At 39.9% G+C, this 12700-nt stretch overlaps 1 protein-coding gene across 2 annotated transcripts in view; it reads right to left on the bottom strand.

Annotated features, from left to right (window-relative positions):
- The window catches only part of LOC134076169 (myeloid cell surface antigen CD33-like), a 16228-nt gene extending 4638 nt beyond the window's left edge, over positions 1-11590 (bottom strand). For both annotated transcript variants that reach the window (XM_062531172.1, XM_062531173.1), the window contains exons 1-4: positions 11507-11590; positions 10215-10278; positions 4010-4372; positions 3611-3892 (exon numbers count right to left, since the gene is read on the bottom strand). In XM_062531172.1, coding sequence (XP_062387156.1) covers positions 3611-3892; positions 4010-4372; positions 10215-10254 — 685 coding nt within the window. In that variant the 5' untranslated portion in view covers positions 10255-10278; positions 11507-11590. The remainder of the gene's footprint in view (positions 1-3610; positions 3893-4009; positions 4373-10214; positions 10279-11506) is intronic.
- Positions 11591-12700: the final 1110 nt, after the last annotated feature.

Genomic DNA, 12700 nt, shown 5'->3' with positions numbered 1-12700 from the left:
GGAACCTTGCATCTCATTGTGTTCCTTCAGTAGCACCCCAGCTGCTTTCGCAAGTCTCCTCTGTGTTTCGAAAGGTGTTGCTGAGCAGAGCGAGGGAGCCCACTGAAACAAAAATAATTTCCAGGCAACCCTCGGAGGAGCTGGATTGCATTAATGAATCGATACATCAAAACTGGGCGCCGGGCAGCATGTGTCAGGCAACCTGGCATGTCACACACAGAGCCTGCACGGAGGATCTGCTGTACTGTATGTCCACAGTCAAAGCAGTGGAGAGAGTGGGCCTCTCTCTCTCTTTTCTCTCTTTCACACTCTCTGTCTTTCATTCCATCTCTCTCTTCTCTCTTTCACTCTCTCTCTTCCTCTTTTCTCTTTCACATTCTCTCTCTTCTCTCTTTCACTCTTTCACTATCTCTCTCACTCCCTCTCTCTTCTCTCTCACTCTCTCTTCCTGTTTTCTCTCTTTCACATTCTCTCTCTTCTCTCTTTCACTCTCTCTCTCACTCCCTCTCTCTTCTCTCTTTCACTCTCTCTCTCTCACTCCCTCTCTCTTCTCTCTTTCGCTCTCTCTCTCCCTCTTTTCTCTCTTTCACTCTCTCTCTCTCTGTCTGCCCCTCCTCTTCTGATCATGCTGGATTAGACTTCTTATTTAGATATCTTACGTAATTACGAATTCACATTAAAAAAATCTAAGTTTGACATAATGCGCTGTAGAGATTCGTATGTTCTTCCATAAATCATATCTGTAAATGCCTTTGATATCTCATGAAAACTGCCTTCCAAGAAAAGTCAAATCCATATCATAGTTGAGCACTTTACTAATAGATTACATCTTATTGACGGATTCCAGTCCATAGTGAAGCTATGTTGTAAAACGAGGGCTGTGATTGTCAATAGATCCAACAACTCAGAGAAAACAACTCATCTCACTCGGTGCAGAGCCTTAGAAAGAGAAAGTTGTGACACTCTTCAATGTCGCCGCCACATGATCAAAAGTTCCAAAAAACTTGCGCTGAATGGCTGAATCCCAGGAGGGTGGGATGTACTTCTGGATGCTGGAGGGTGTAATCAATTAACTCAATTACAGTTTTTCTCAATTGTTTACACACAATTTCTGGTACTTGAGACACAATTCCAATAATATGTAGCTCATGCACCAACCTCCTGAACCGATTCTGCTGAACTATAAGCACAATTTCTGCTTTACACTCAAATTGCCGTTCTAAAACACACTGTTTTCAAAACACTACACACAATTCTGTGCATTAGACACAATTTTCATGAAGAAAATGTCTTGTTTTCACAAAGAACACACTGCCATTCAAATTCTAAAGCTAACTGCCCTACCATGCACACTGACTCTTCAGATGGGCAAACTCCTGTCACACAGTCTTACAATTAGCATTCAGAGCTTTAGTATTACAGTATAGTAGTACAGGCAGAGGCAGAGCCAGAGGAGTGAGAGTAAGAGGAGGAGGATGGGGAGGCCAAAGACGGTAATCTCTGATGAGATCCGAGCCACTAGAACATTGCAGTGCTGCGTATCAATACAGTACAGTACCGGACAGTACAATACAGCTCAATGAGCACAGTAGTACAGTATTGCCTGTGGGCTGTTCTGTAGGACTGTAAAAATAAAGTATGTTTCAAGTATTTGGGGAAAGTAATCCTACTTTGTATTCCTACACAGTTTACAGTATGTTACTATTTGTTGGGCAGCCGAAAGATTACCAACACAAGGGCTTCTGTCTCCTGAACAGGAAACTGAAATCATGAGCATTGTCCTAGAAAAAACGGCATAACATTACGGCAAATACAAAGAAAAATAATAGAAAACAATGAGATATTTCAAAATATTGATAGGGTAAGCATATCAACTTACTGTATCAGCTTATCTACTGTTTGTAGTACTGTTTGTAGTGTAACACTGAACAACAAAAGGCCCAAGTCAGTATAATGAATGGAGAAGAAGTGTTTTCAATTCATCGCAGTGTTTTACACTGAGCACATCAGTGTTCAACTGGTCCTTATAAATGTCTTGATATATGATGGTTTGTGTGTGTCTCTTGAGAACAAAAGAGCATTTTGAGGAGAAATTACATTGTTTTGAAGGTAAAGTGTCATTTTGCAGGAGAATTGTGGAGTTTTGCCCATTGTGTGTGTTGTTTTGGATTTGTGTGTAGAGTTCTGAGAATATGAGGCATGTTTTCAGAAAATGTGTGTTAGCAATCGAGAAAAACTGTAACTTATTGACTAGTTCCAAAACTCCCATAATGTAATTTTTTCCTATGGAGGTCTATGAGAGTGTTTTATCTACCGCTCTGACTTGATGGTGGCCACTGGTAGCCTAGAAATCTAGACGCCCCTAGCGGCAGCAAATATAATTTGGCTGGCGGGGCAGTGTAGCTACACTCCATTGAGCATAGGAGCTGAGAAACCGACAGACGGACGGACCAATCACAGCATGAATAGAGTCGGTGGGCGGGCTTAACATAATGGTGACTGACATGCGACCAGAAGCTGCGACGGTAACGCATCCAGCTATTTGAAAACAAGAAGTTCATTCGTTTACCGTTATCCTATTGCGTGGAGAGGGAAGGTTACGCATCCTGCTACTTCAAAACAAGACGATGATTCGTTTAGCGTTATCCTATTGTGGAGAGGGAATTTGAAAGACAACTGTTTATCCCACCCCTCCGATTGAGCCCTGCCTACGGTGAGTTCCCAGAGCCTACATCTTGGTGTGGGTCTGGCTGGTCAGGCTAGGCCACTGGCTCTTGTAGACTGGAATAAGTATGACGGGGAGGGGGAGGGGGCGAGGTGGCGGGGGGGGGGGGGGGATGGGGCGGGGGGGGGGGGGGTGGCAATGGAATAATGAATGAACAAACCATACACAGATTCAATTGGTTGAAGGGAGCTCCATTATCCACAGCTCGCAGTAGCACTTTCACAGCACACATGATATAAGCAAACCATGCTCCTAAAACCCAAGCCCATTCACAATGATGTGTGTAACAGTATCGCCCAGCACAAACACAGCTTCCACTTTAGAGCTGACTGACACCCAAGCCAACAAAGTGATGCAGAGCACCAAGAACACCAAGGCCAAGAGTGATCTATGTAGAACACCAAGGCCAAGAGTGATCTATGTAGAACACGACTCTGCCACGCTGTGCTGCTTTCTGAGGTTTTAAAACAAAACATTAAAAGGTGAGAAGAAAACAAGCCGTTGTACTGCTGAATGTGTGTGACCCAAAGAATGACCCAAAGAATGACCCATAGAATGACCCAAACACCCTTATTGTTCTGAAACATCCTTTGGTTGTTTTTTCCCTTTGCTTTATGTGTAGTAACAACAACTCATAAGTTGCTTTTGTTCTTCGGGCTTCGATTACACAATATATGCATGGAGGGTAGTACTGTATATACGTGCAGAACAGCAGGCGAAAGAAAGATCTAAATGCCGATCCCTCAAGATCAGTTAGCCTACTAGCACAACCTCATCAAATGAGCTGAATGCAGAGCCCTAGATACCTCTACCATAAATAACACAGGGGAAAATCTCTCGAATATCATTTGCAGAACATCAATAGCAGAATATCAATGGACTCACTTCCTGCTGTGATGTTGATAGACCTGTTGGATTTCTTTCCACCATGATGCTGTACAGAGCATATGATTGGCTGTTGGTGGTCCAAGGTGTCGACTGAAAAGGTCAGGTTGGAGGTTAGTTTATGTAGTCCCCCTGTCGGTGGCACTGATTGGACGGTGATCGTGCCATCACGACTCCAGGTAATGGTGGGAGGGTGAGGAGGACAGGAATGAGACACGGAACAGGAAACTATTACATTATTTCCTGATCTCACTTCCTTTAATGATGGAGGGTCAGGCTTAACTGCACAGAAATACACACAAAAACACAGATTTGTACACTCAAACTGAAATAATTCATAAAAAAAAAACTTGAAATAAAATACATCAATGACTACTCCAATTGCATATAATGACCTACCTTTCACAGTAATTTTTGCTTTATTATGTTTATATGAATAGTTATCCAACTCTGGCATCTCAATTCTAAACAAATATGGGCCAGCATCAGCTTGTCTCACACTATCTATTTGAAGTGAACAGTTATTTTCCTTTATATTTCCTGGCATTGAAGTGTGGTTCTGAGAACCTTTCTCATTCTTCGCGGTGGTGTCGCTCCTGTAAATCCTCCTCCCATTGAGAGACCAAGATGGCCGCCAGATAGTAATTGTTTTGCCGTCTGTGTTGGGATACTCATAAGTGCAGGACACAACCACGCAGGAATTCTCCAGTGCATCTACAGACGGGGGTATCTGTGCTGTCCATCCATTGCAGACCACATAACCTGTACAAATAAGTACGGTAACACTTTATAATAAGGGTACATGAATTCTCATGAACTAATGCATGAATTGATGCATGAATTGCGCATTAGTTAATCCATTAATATATCATGAATCATTATGACTTAACATGAATTAACTGATTGTCATTAATGAATTAATACATAAATAACTCATCATCTTAAGCATTAAGTACGGTTGGCACATCATCATGATTCATGATTAATTAAGCATGATCATGATGACTTTTTGTCAGACAAAATCTTGGACATCACCGTCATGGAGAAAAAAGAAAAGTAATTACACATGAATTCATGTTAACTAAATGTCATGAATTATCATGAGTTAATTCATTAACTCATCCATTAATTCTACATGAAAATCTCATTAATAAACATGAATTAATAGTATGTCATTAATGACGTCAGGTATGGACAACAAATTCATCTTGAGCATTAGGTAGTGGTTAAATCATTATGAATAATGATCAATTACACATGATCATGGTGATTTCTAGGTTTTTGAAATGTACTCCAAGGGGTAAGTAAACTATACATTAACTCATCATGAACTAATTAAGACCATTTTCAGAGAATATCGAAGAATCCACATCGTTCAAATATAGGCATGTCCTCATTAGCTAAGCATTATCTTTTCATTAGTTAATCATGTCTGTGGCCCCTCAGATAAAGTGATGAACAGGTGGTGCTTTAAATGCATGAAGTTTGAAGTCAGGCAAAAATGGTCAATTTACATTAATTAATGATGAATTACTCATGAGTTCATCATGTTTGTGGCCCCTCACGTAAAGTGGTAAATGGACCCTTCTTTATCACTGACAAAAGAAGTGGATTCTTCGATATTCTCTGAAAATGGTCTTAATTAGTTCATGATGAGTTAATGTATAGTTTACTTACCCCTTGGAGTACATTTCAAAAACCTAGAAATCACCATGATCATGTGTAATTGATCATTATTCATAATGATTTAAACACTACCTAATGCTCAAGATGAATTTGTTGTCCATACCTGATGTCATTAATGACATACTATTAATTCATGTTTATTAATGAGATTTTCATGTATAATTAATGCATGAGTTAATGAATTAACTCATGATAATTCATGACATTTAGTTAACATGATGTAAGGAGGAAATATATTTATCAATATTCCTGCTTTTATACGTGTTCTGTCTCTACCCGGTGCACCAATGAGATTGTGTTGAACAAGTTAAATTATTTTTGACCATCTGACTCCATAGATGAAAGGTATAGTCACACTGTTGACGACTATGAAATATCAGTCTACAAGTAACAAGTACTTCTAAACTTTATCTCTCTACAAGGCTGATTTGATTAATCACTAGAGATCCAACCTATATCGTTAGCAGTATCAGTTCATTGACTATCAATATCTGTGAAGTTTACTGATTTACCAGTTCAGGGACCACTATTCGTTTGGCTAATCAGGCCGGCCGGCATTAGCACGCAGAGGCCTCCACGGCTTGGTGCGAAAACTGAATTAGAGCAGTGACTCCTAGTGGTATAACTAGCCCTCACAAGATACGTAGTTTAACTGAGAATTCGTTTGCTAAGATACTGATTAAACAAATGCCTCGATTCGGACTCTCAAGAAAAGAATATTACCGATTACCAATTAACATCACATTTATTTGTAATCTTTTCTAATACAATCAATAAAGGTATAAAGATACAGACAATAATAAAATAGCAAAAGAATTAAACAATCAACCTAAAATAAAGTTCAAGATATCATACCTGATGTAGCATTAACTAAAGAAGTGGAACTCTATAAGCAGAGGTTTCAATCCTAAGAAACCAAGCTCAGAGTCTACTGCTAGCCAGAGCTACACGCTAGTGGAGATTTTGTTAAGCAAAAATCTCCAGAGTCACCCTTGTTTTCTCTTAAATATCCATCTAGACACAGGAGGTTTGTCGGCTGGGTTCCACCTTAGAAATTAACATATAGACTCTATAACAATTGTAAAAGACCTTGGCTCACCGCAGGGTATATCTTATCATTACAAAAGGAGGATGGGAGGTTACCCATCCAATTCTTGGCAATTTCGCTTAGATCACCAGAAAAACATATTTACACTTATTTTACAATTGTACCACTGAGACCCTCTTACTTCTCGCGTTGAGACATTCAAAATGATACCAAACATAGATACATTATCATTTGTCATGAAACAGATACATTTTAGTTTTCAGCATGGGTTTTCCAGGAGAAAACTGGAGGTGTGTCCGCCATGGTCAGAGCCTCCCTGGCCAAATGGCGATTCACACAATGGGGTATTTCAATGCAAACAAGTTACCTAAACACAAAAGGAGTGTCCCTGCTGTGAGGTTGTCTCTCCCGTCTTTCAAGATGACTCATGCCTGGGGAAGTTATTTTTCCTATAGACTTATGTATGGGAAAAATAAGGTTATTCTATAAACTCGTATATGGAAAATAACCCAGCTTTACAATGAATTCATGTGTAATTACTTTTCTTTTTTCTCCATGACGGTGATGTCCAAGATTTTGTCTGACAAAAAGTCATCATGATCATGCTTAATTAATCATGAATCATGATGATGTGCCAACCGTACTTAATGCTTAAGATGATGAGTTATTTATGTATTAATTCATTAATGACAATCAGTTAATTCATGTTAAGTCATAATGATTCATGATATATTAATGGATTAACTAATGCATAATTCATGCATTAATTCATGCATTAGTTCATGAGAATTCATGTACCCTTATTATAAAGTGTTACCATAAGGACAATATAAAAAAAAAAACTCACATTATTTCTTTAATCAAATAATCAGGTAAAAACTGTAATTATGCTTCTCTGAGTGGGCTTCATAACCATGCACACTGTGAAGTTATAAACAGACAATCACATCGGTCGTAACATGTCTTAACCCTTCATAACCCTGCACACTGTGAAGTAAACAGACAATCACATCAGTCGTAACATTATATGTCTTAAATGCTGGACATTTTGTGTGTTTACAGAACATGTGCTTTTGTTTGTTTTGGGGTGGTGACTCCGCCCCCACCTTTCATGCTTCACTCCCTGTTGTCACTGTCGGCCATTTTGTTTGCCTGTCTGCCAACCTGCCTGTTTCAACTCTGCCTGTTAACCTGGTTCTGGATGTTTGCCTGCCGATTTGGATTATTCTGCCTGTTTTGACTGCTAGTTTGGACCTGACCCTTACCTGCCTCTTGACTACTCTTTGGACTGCGCTCTGGTTTGTCATCTTTTTGCTTGCTCCGTTTTGTGCCATAGGGCCTGCATTTTTGTTCAATTCTTCACCATTTGACAGGACGTTCTATGTTGGATTATTTTTTTACTTTCTCTGTTGAATTAAAAACTCTGCATCTGGGTCCGAACTTCTTACAAAACCTGACAACAATCACATTGGTCGTAACATCTTATGTCTTAACCCTTCACAAACCTGCACGCTAAAAAGTTATGAACAGACAATCACATCAGTCACTCTGAATACCTGAACATTTTCATGCATGTCAATGCGTTTCAGATTTTAAATGTTAACATACATTTTGTATAGGGTTAAGTCATTGCATAAACATTATCATAATTTTCATTCACGTTAGTTCATCATAACAAGGTTACAAGGCCGCTTTGCACTGTTCAATACATTAAAAAATCAGGTCGTACCTAATGCACCAACCACAGACTCTTGCCTCAACTATTGTAATAGCGGTGGTATGTGGTATTTGGGCCTTATGACTTGTGCAATGACTGCTACAGTTGTCCAGAATGCAGTGGTGTAGAGTAACTAAGTAAAAATGAATGCATGAATTTGCTTAAGCATGAATGGAGAGTATCTGTACTTTACTTAACTTTACCCTGAACCTTTACCCTGAACACTGGCGTACCACAGGGATGTGTGCTGAGCCCTCTGCTTTACTCCCTCTTCACCTATGACTGTACACCTGCACATGGCTCGAAAACCATTGTTAAGTTTGCAGCCGACAGTATGGTGATTGGTCTTATCAGCAACAATGATAAGACAGGCTACAGAGAGGAGGTCCAGCACCTAACATCGTAGTGCACAGACAACAACCTAGCTCCCAACACCAAGAAGACCAAAGAGCTCATTGTGGACTTCAGGAAGTCTAAAGCTAACACACACACACACACATTCTCATCAACAGGACTGAGGTGGAGCGGGTCACCAGCTTCAAGTTTCTGGGTGTCCACATCTCTGAGGAACTCTCTTGGACCCTCAACACCTCCACCCTGAGCAAGAAGGCTCACCAGTCTCTTCTTTCTGAGGAGACCAATGAAGGTCCACTCCTCAGATCCTGGTGAACTTCGACCACTGCACCATCGAGAGCATCCTCACCAACTATGTTACAGTTTAGTGTGGCAACTGCTTGCCTACAACCGAAAAGCACTGCAGAGGGTGGTGAAAGCTGCCCAACGCATCACCGGTTCCTCACTCCCCTCCATCGAGGCCATCCAGGTTAAGCGATGCTTGTGTAAGGTGTACAGCATCATCAAAGACTGTTCAACCCACTCCCCTCCGGGAGGCATTACAAGTCTCTCTGCACCCAAACCAGCAGGTTCAGAGAAAGCTTCTTTCCCGCGGCTGTCACCCTACTCTACTGAACTCTAGCTCAGCATTGCGGTGACAACCAACCAACTAACTGTCATAAAAGCTTATGTTTTCTTTTGCCCGCTGTGTTCCTTCAAGGAATGTCATCTGACACAAACGCCCCTACACACACTGCAGTCCAGACGATTTTCATTTGTTGTTCCCAGACGGTGGTGGAACACCCTACCAAGCGCTAAACTACCAGAGCAGGGGCATTCCTGTCTATGCTTAAACAGCTCCTGAAGACCCAACTCTTCCAAGAGTACCTACCTCCTCTCTTTTACACATCTGACAACCCAACACAGCTAACATGCACTTATAATCAGGGATGTATAGTGGAGGCTAAACGCAAGTAAAGACAGTTTTTATCCACCTCTTTAAATTTCAGAAGTTTTCAGAGTTTATCCACCTCTCAAAAGAGTTTATTCACCAACATTGAACACTCTAGGAACCATTAATACCAGTCATTTTGCTATAAACACTGGACAATAACCTTTACCATCATCAAAAATGTTCTGAAAGACTTTTTAAAAATCCAATACCACATGGTGCAGTCCACCTCACCAAGATCACAGAACTCATAGTCTACCCATGCACCTCTTATTTTATCACTAAATCCCTGCTTACAATGTACTTCCCTTCTTCCCTCCTTTCTACTAACTTCTACCACATTTTAGCTCTACCACCATCTCCTGAGACCAACTTGACTACAACTAACACCTCTGCACTCTCATTCACTGGTAGTAGTGTGTATTTTAGTAGTATTTATTGTTACCTAAGGTTTCCTTTGCAATGTAGCTTGAATATTATTCCATATTTTGTGAGTCGCTTTTGATGAAAGTGTCTGCTAAATAAATTAATTGTAAATAAATATATAAATGTATAATAACAAATGTACTTGCCAGGAAAAAATGAAATGAGTCCCATTGACTGAAATTATGTGATGCTTCTATTACATCTCTTTGCCCTTTTCAGTTCATTTGTGTTCATTGCAATCATTTATTGCAATACCATTTTTATCAACTGTATGCCTACAATTCATTCAAAGTGATGATTAGTTTCCTCACACTGCATTTTTAATTACAATACATTGTCAAAACACAGACACCTACAGCTTGTTCAATGTGCGGTAGACTAGATTACAAATAACTTTTGCTAATGAGCTACCGAGGGGAAAAAAGATCATGTCTATATGTACCTTGGAAATGCAGAATATAGATGATGATGATGATTAGCATCTTATCTTCCTGTCACCGGTCAATCTGAAACAAGGAAAAACAGAGACCCTCTAATGCTGACTATTTTACAGATATAGTTCCTCCAAAAATGAAACTCAACCATGTACCACTGGTCATACATCACAGGTTTGCTTGTCAGTGCGACACCTACAGTAACTGAATTATTCAAAAGAATGGCAATGATCAGAAAAAAAGAACCGGGCTGAATCTGGAAGGGGTGACAGGCAACTGAATCTCCCAAGTGACTTTGCATGGGGAAAATGCTATAGGATCCAAGCATTTCATAATAAATAGACAATGATTCCTCAATGTGTTGCTCCTCTACCTTGTCCCTACCACGCTGTCCAAAGTATTTTGGATGTTTTGCGTTTTGTTTTTTGCAAACTATTCTCTCTCACACGAAGTAACACTTCATTATAACAGCTACATTAAACAACAAAGTAAGTGCCTAATAGTTTGTTGAAGATTGTTCATAACCCATTATGTTTATTACCACTACTGTATACTATTATTTTCAACTGACCATTCATTAATTGATCATTAATTGATGAAATACAATGTAATCATTGACACTGACTGACAGCTAACTGATCCTTCTCCTCTTCATATGTACTTGCACATTCTCTATATTGTAGAAATCGTTATAATATAATTAATAGTTCACTTATTTCATTTAAATTCTAATCGACCTGTAGGCTATTCGACAGTTAGAGCTGCCAAGCAGCTACAATGCTACTGTCGGGAAATGTTCATGGCAGCTCCAGCAGTTGGCTGTACAGTAGCAACTCAAGATTAGTAGAAGTTACTGATTGTTTTTTGTATCGACAGTATCGGTGACCTCAAAGAACAGAGACCTATATGAAATTCATCAGAATTCTCCTGCAAGTCCGAGGCTGCATTTGGCCTTTGTCCACAAAAATGCATGTCATAGCAGCACAAGAACGTTTTCTTGACAAGTCACTCACACTTGGTTGCCAAAGTGCAAGGCTCAAAGTGCTAATGGGACAGCAGAGGCTTAGCTCCTACAAACTCTCCATCTGATCTGATTGTCTAAAGGAGGAACAGTATGCATTGCCTCCCTGAAAGCATTATCAGCTTATTGAGAATATCCAAGAAATCGCTTGTATTTACAGTAATCTAATATTGCCTGTGACCATCTGATATTTGGTAATGATTTTTCAGAATTCTCCCCCTTTTTGAGCCGCAACACAATGTGAAATCCTATGCCATCTCACAACACACACATACTTACAGAATCTGAATGCCTGCCAATGCCTACCGAGCTGCTGTCTGCCTCTTGTACAGCCTGTGTCTGTGTTTGCTGTGCATGGTTACTCACTATGTGTTAAGAAGTCAACAACTGGCGACTCTAACACCCTACACACACACACACACACACACACACACACACGCAGAGAGAGAGAGACACACACACACACACATACAGTACACAAACACACATACACACACCCTTCCGCTCTGATGCAAGCTGTGTGAGCTGTGGCTACAGAGATGTGATAACACTCACCATCAACGCCAGGAACTTCCCCAAGGGTCACCATCAGAATTAGTTAACTGCCGGTTATGACCCAGAAATGAGGGCGACCGACACTGAAAGTCTACCCTCAGATCTGGTCTGTTGGAAGATGTGTTTGCCTCTGGTTCTATTGGACCCTGCCTCCCAATTCTGGATGAGATCAATGTCATTAAGCCGCAGATGTACAACTTTCTGGCTCTACTAGTTGGGCAAATGCCATGTCATAACAACATTGGTCTTCAAGCTTGTGATATATATATATTTATATATATATATATATATATATATATATATATATATGTATATTATACAATATATTATATTATATTGAATTAAAAGTGTTTCCATAATTTCAGAGTGCCTTCAAAGTGTCAACTATTCATGATTATCTCTGGTTACATTAATGCAAATTGTTGACAAATTCACAGCAAAGCTGCATGTCAGCATAGCTATATTTTTGCTGTGTATGTGTGTACAACCATAGCACTTCCTGAAGTACAGCTTCACTGGGCTTTACAAAGCACAGCAGGTTTCTAACTGATCTTTTCAGTTGATGTTTTTCATAATTGTTCTTAAATTATCCTTTCATCAAAGTTATCATATTCACCATGTTTATTGTAGCCTGGAAACATTTGGTTCGATTACAGATAGGTAATGATGACCACTGATCCAAATGATGTTTAAGGTCATTGGAACAGCTTCTGGCTCAAGTCTTGAACACATTAGAGATCAATTAGAGACAAGAAATTAGTCATCCAAACTTATTGAGCCCTTAAGGCACAAAACATTTCCAATGTGTAGGCTACTAGCTGCCCACTTCGAGGCATCTGTGAAGCTACCCTAGTAGTGGGTGTGTCAGACCAGTAACTAGACGCACGGAGATAAGAAGTGCATGTATCAACTTCTCAA

Source organism: Sardina pilchardus, chromosome 3 (genome assembly GCF_963854185.1).
Source record: "Sardina pilchardus chromosome 3, fSarPil1.1, whole genome shotgun sequence".
Taxonomy (NCBI): domain Eukaryota; kingdom Metazoa; phylum Chordata; class Actinopteri; order Clupeiformes; family Clupeidae; genus Sardina; species Sardina pilchardus.
Note: the sequence above shows the minus strand (reverse complement) of the source record. Positions and strands in the feature narration are given on the sequence as shown.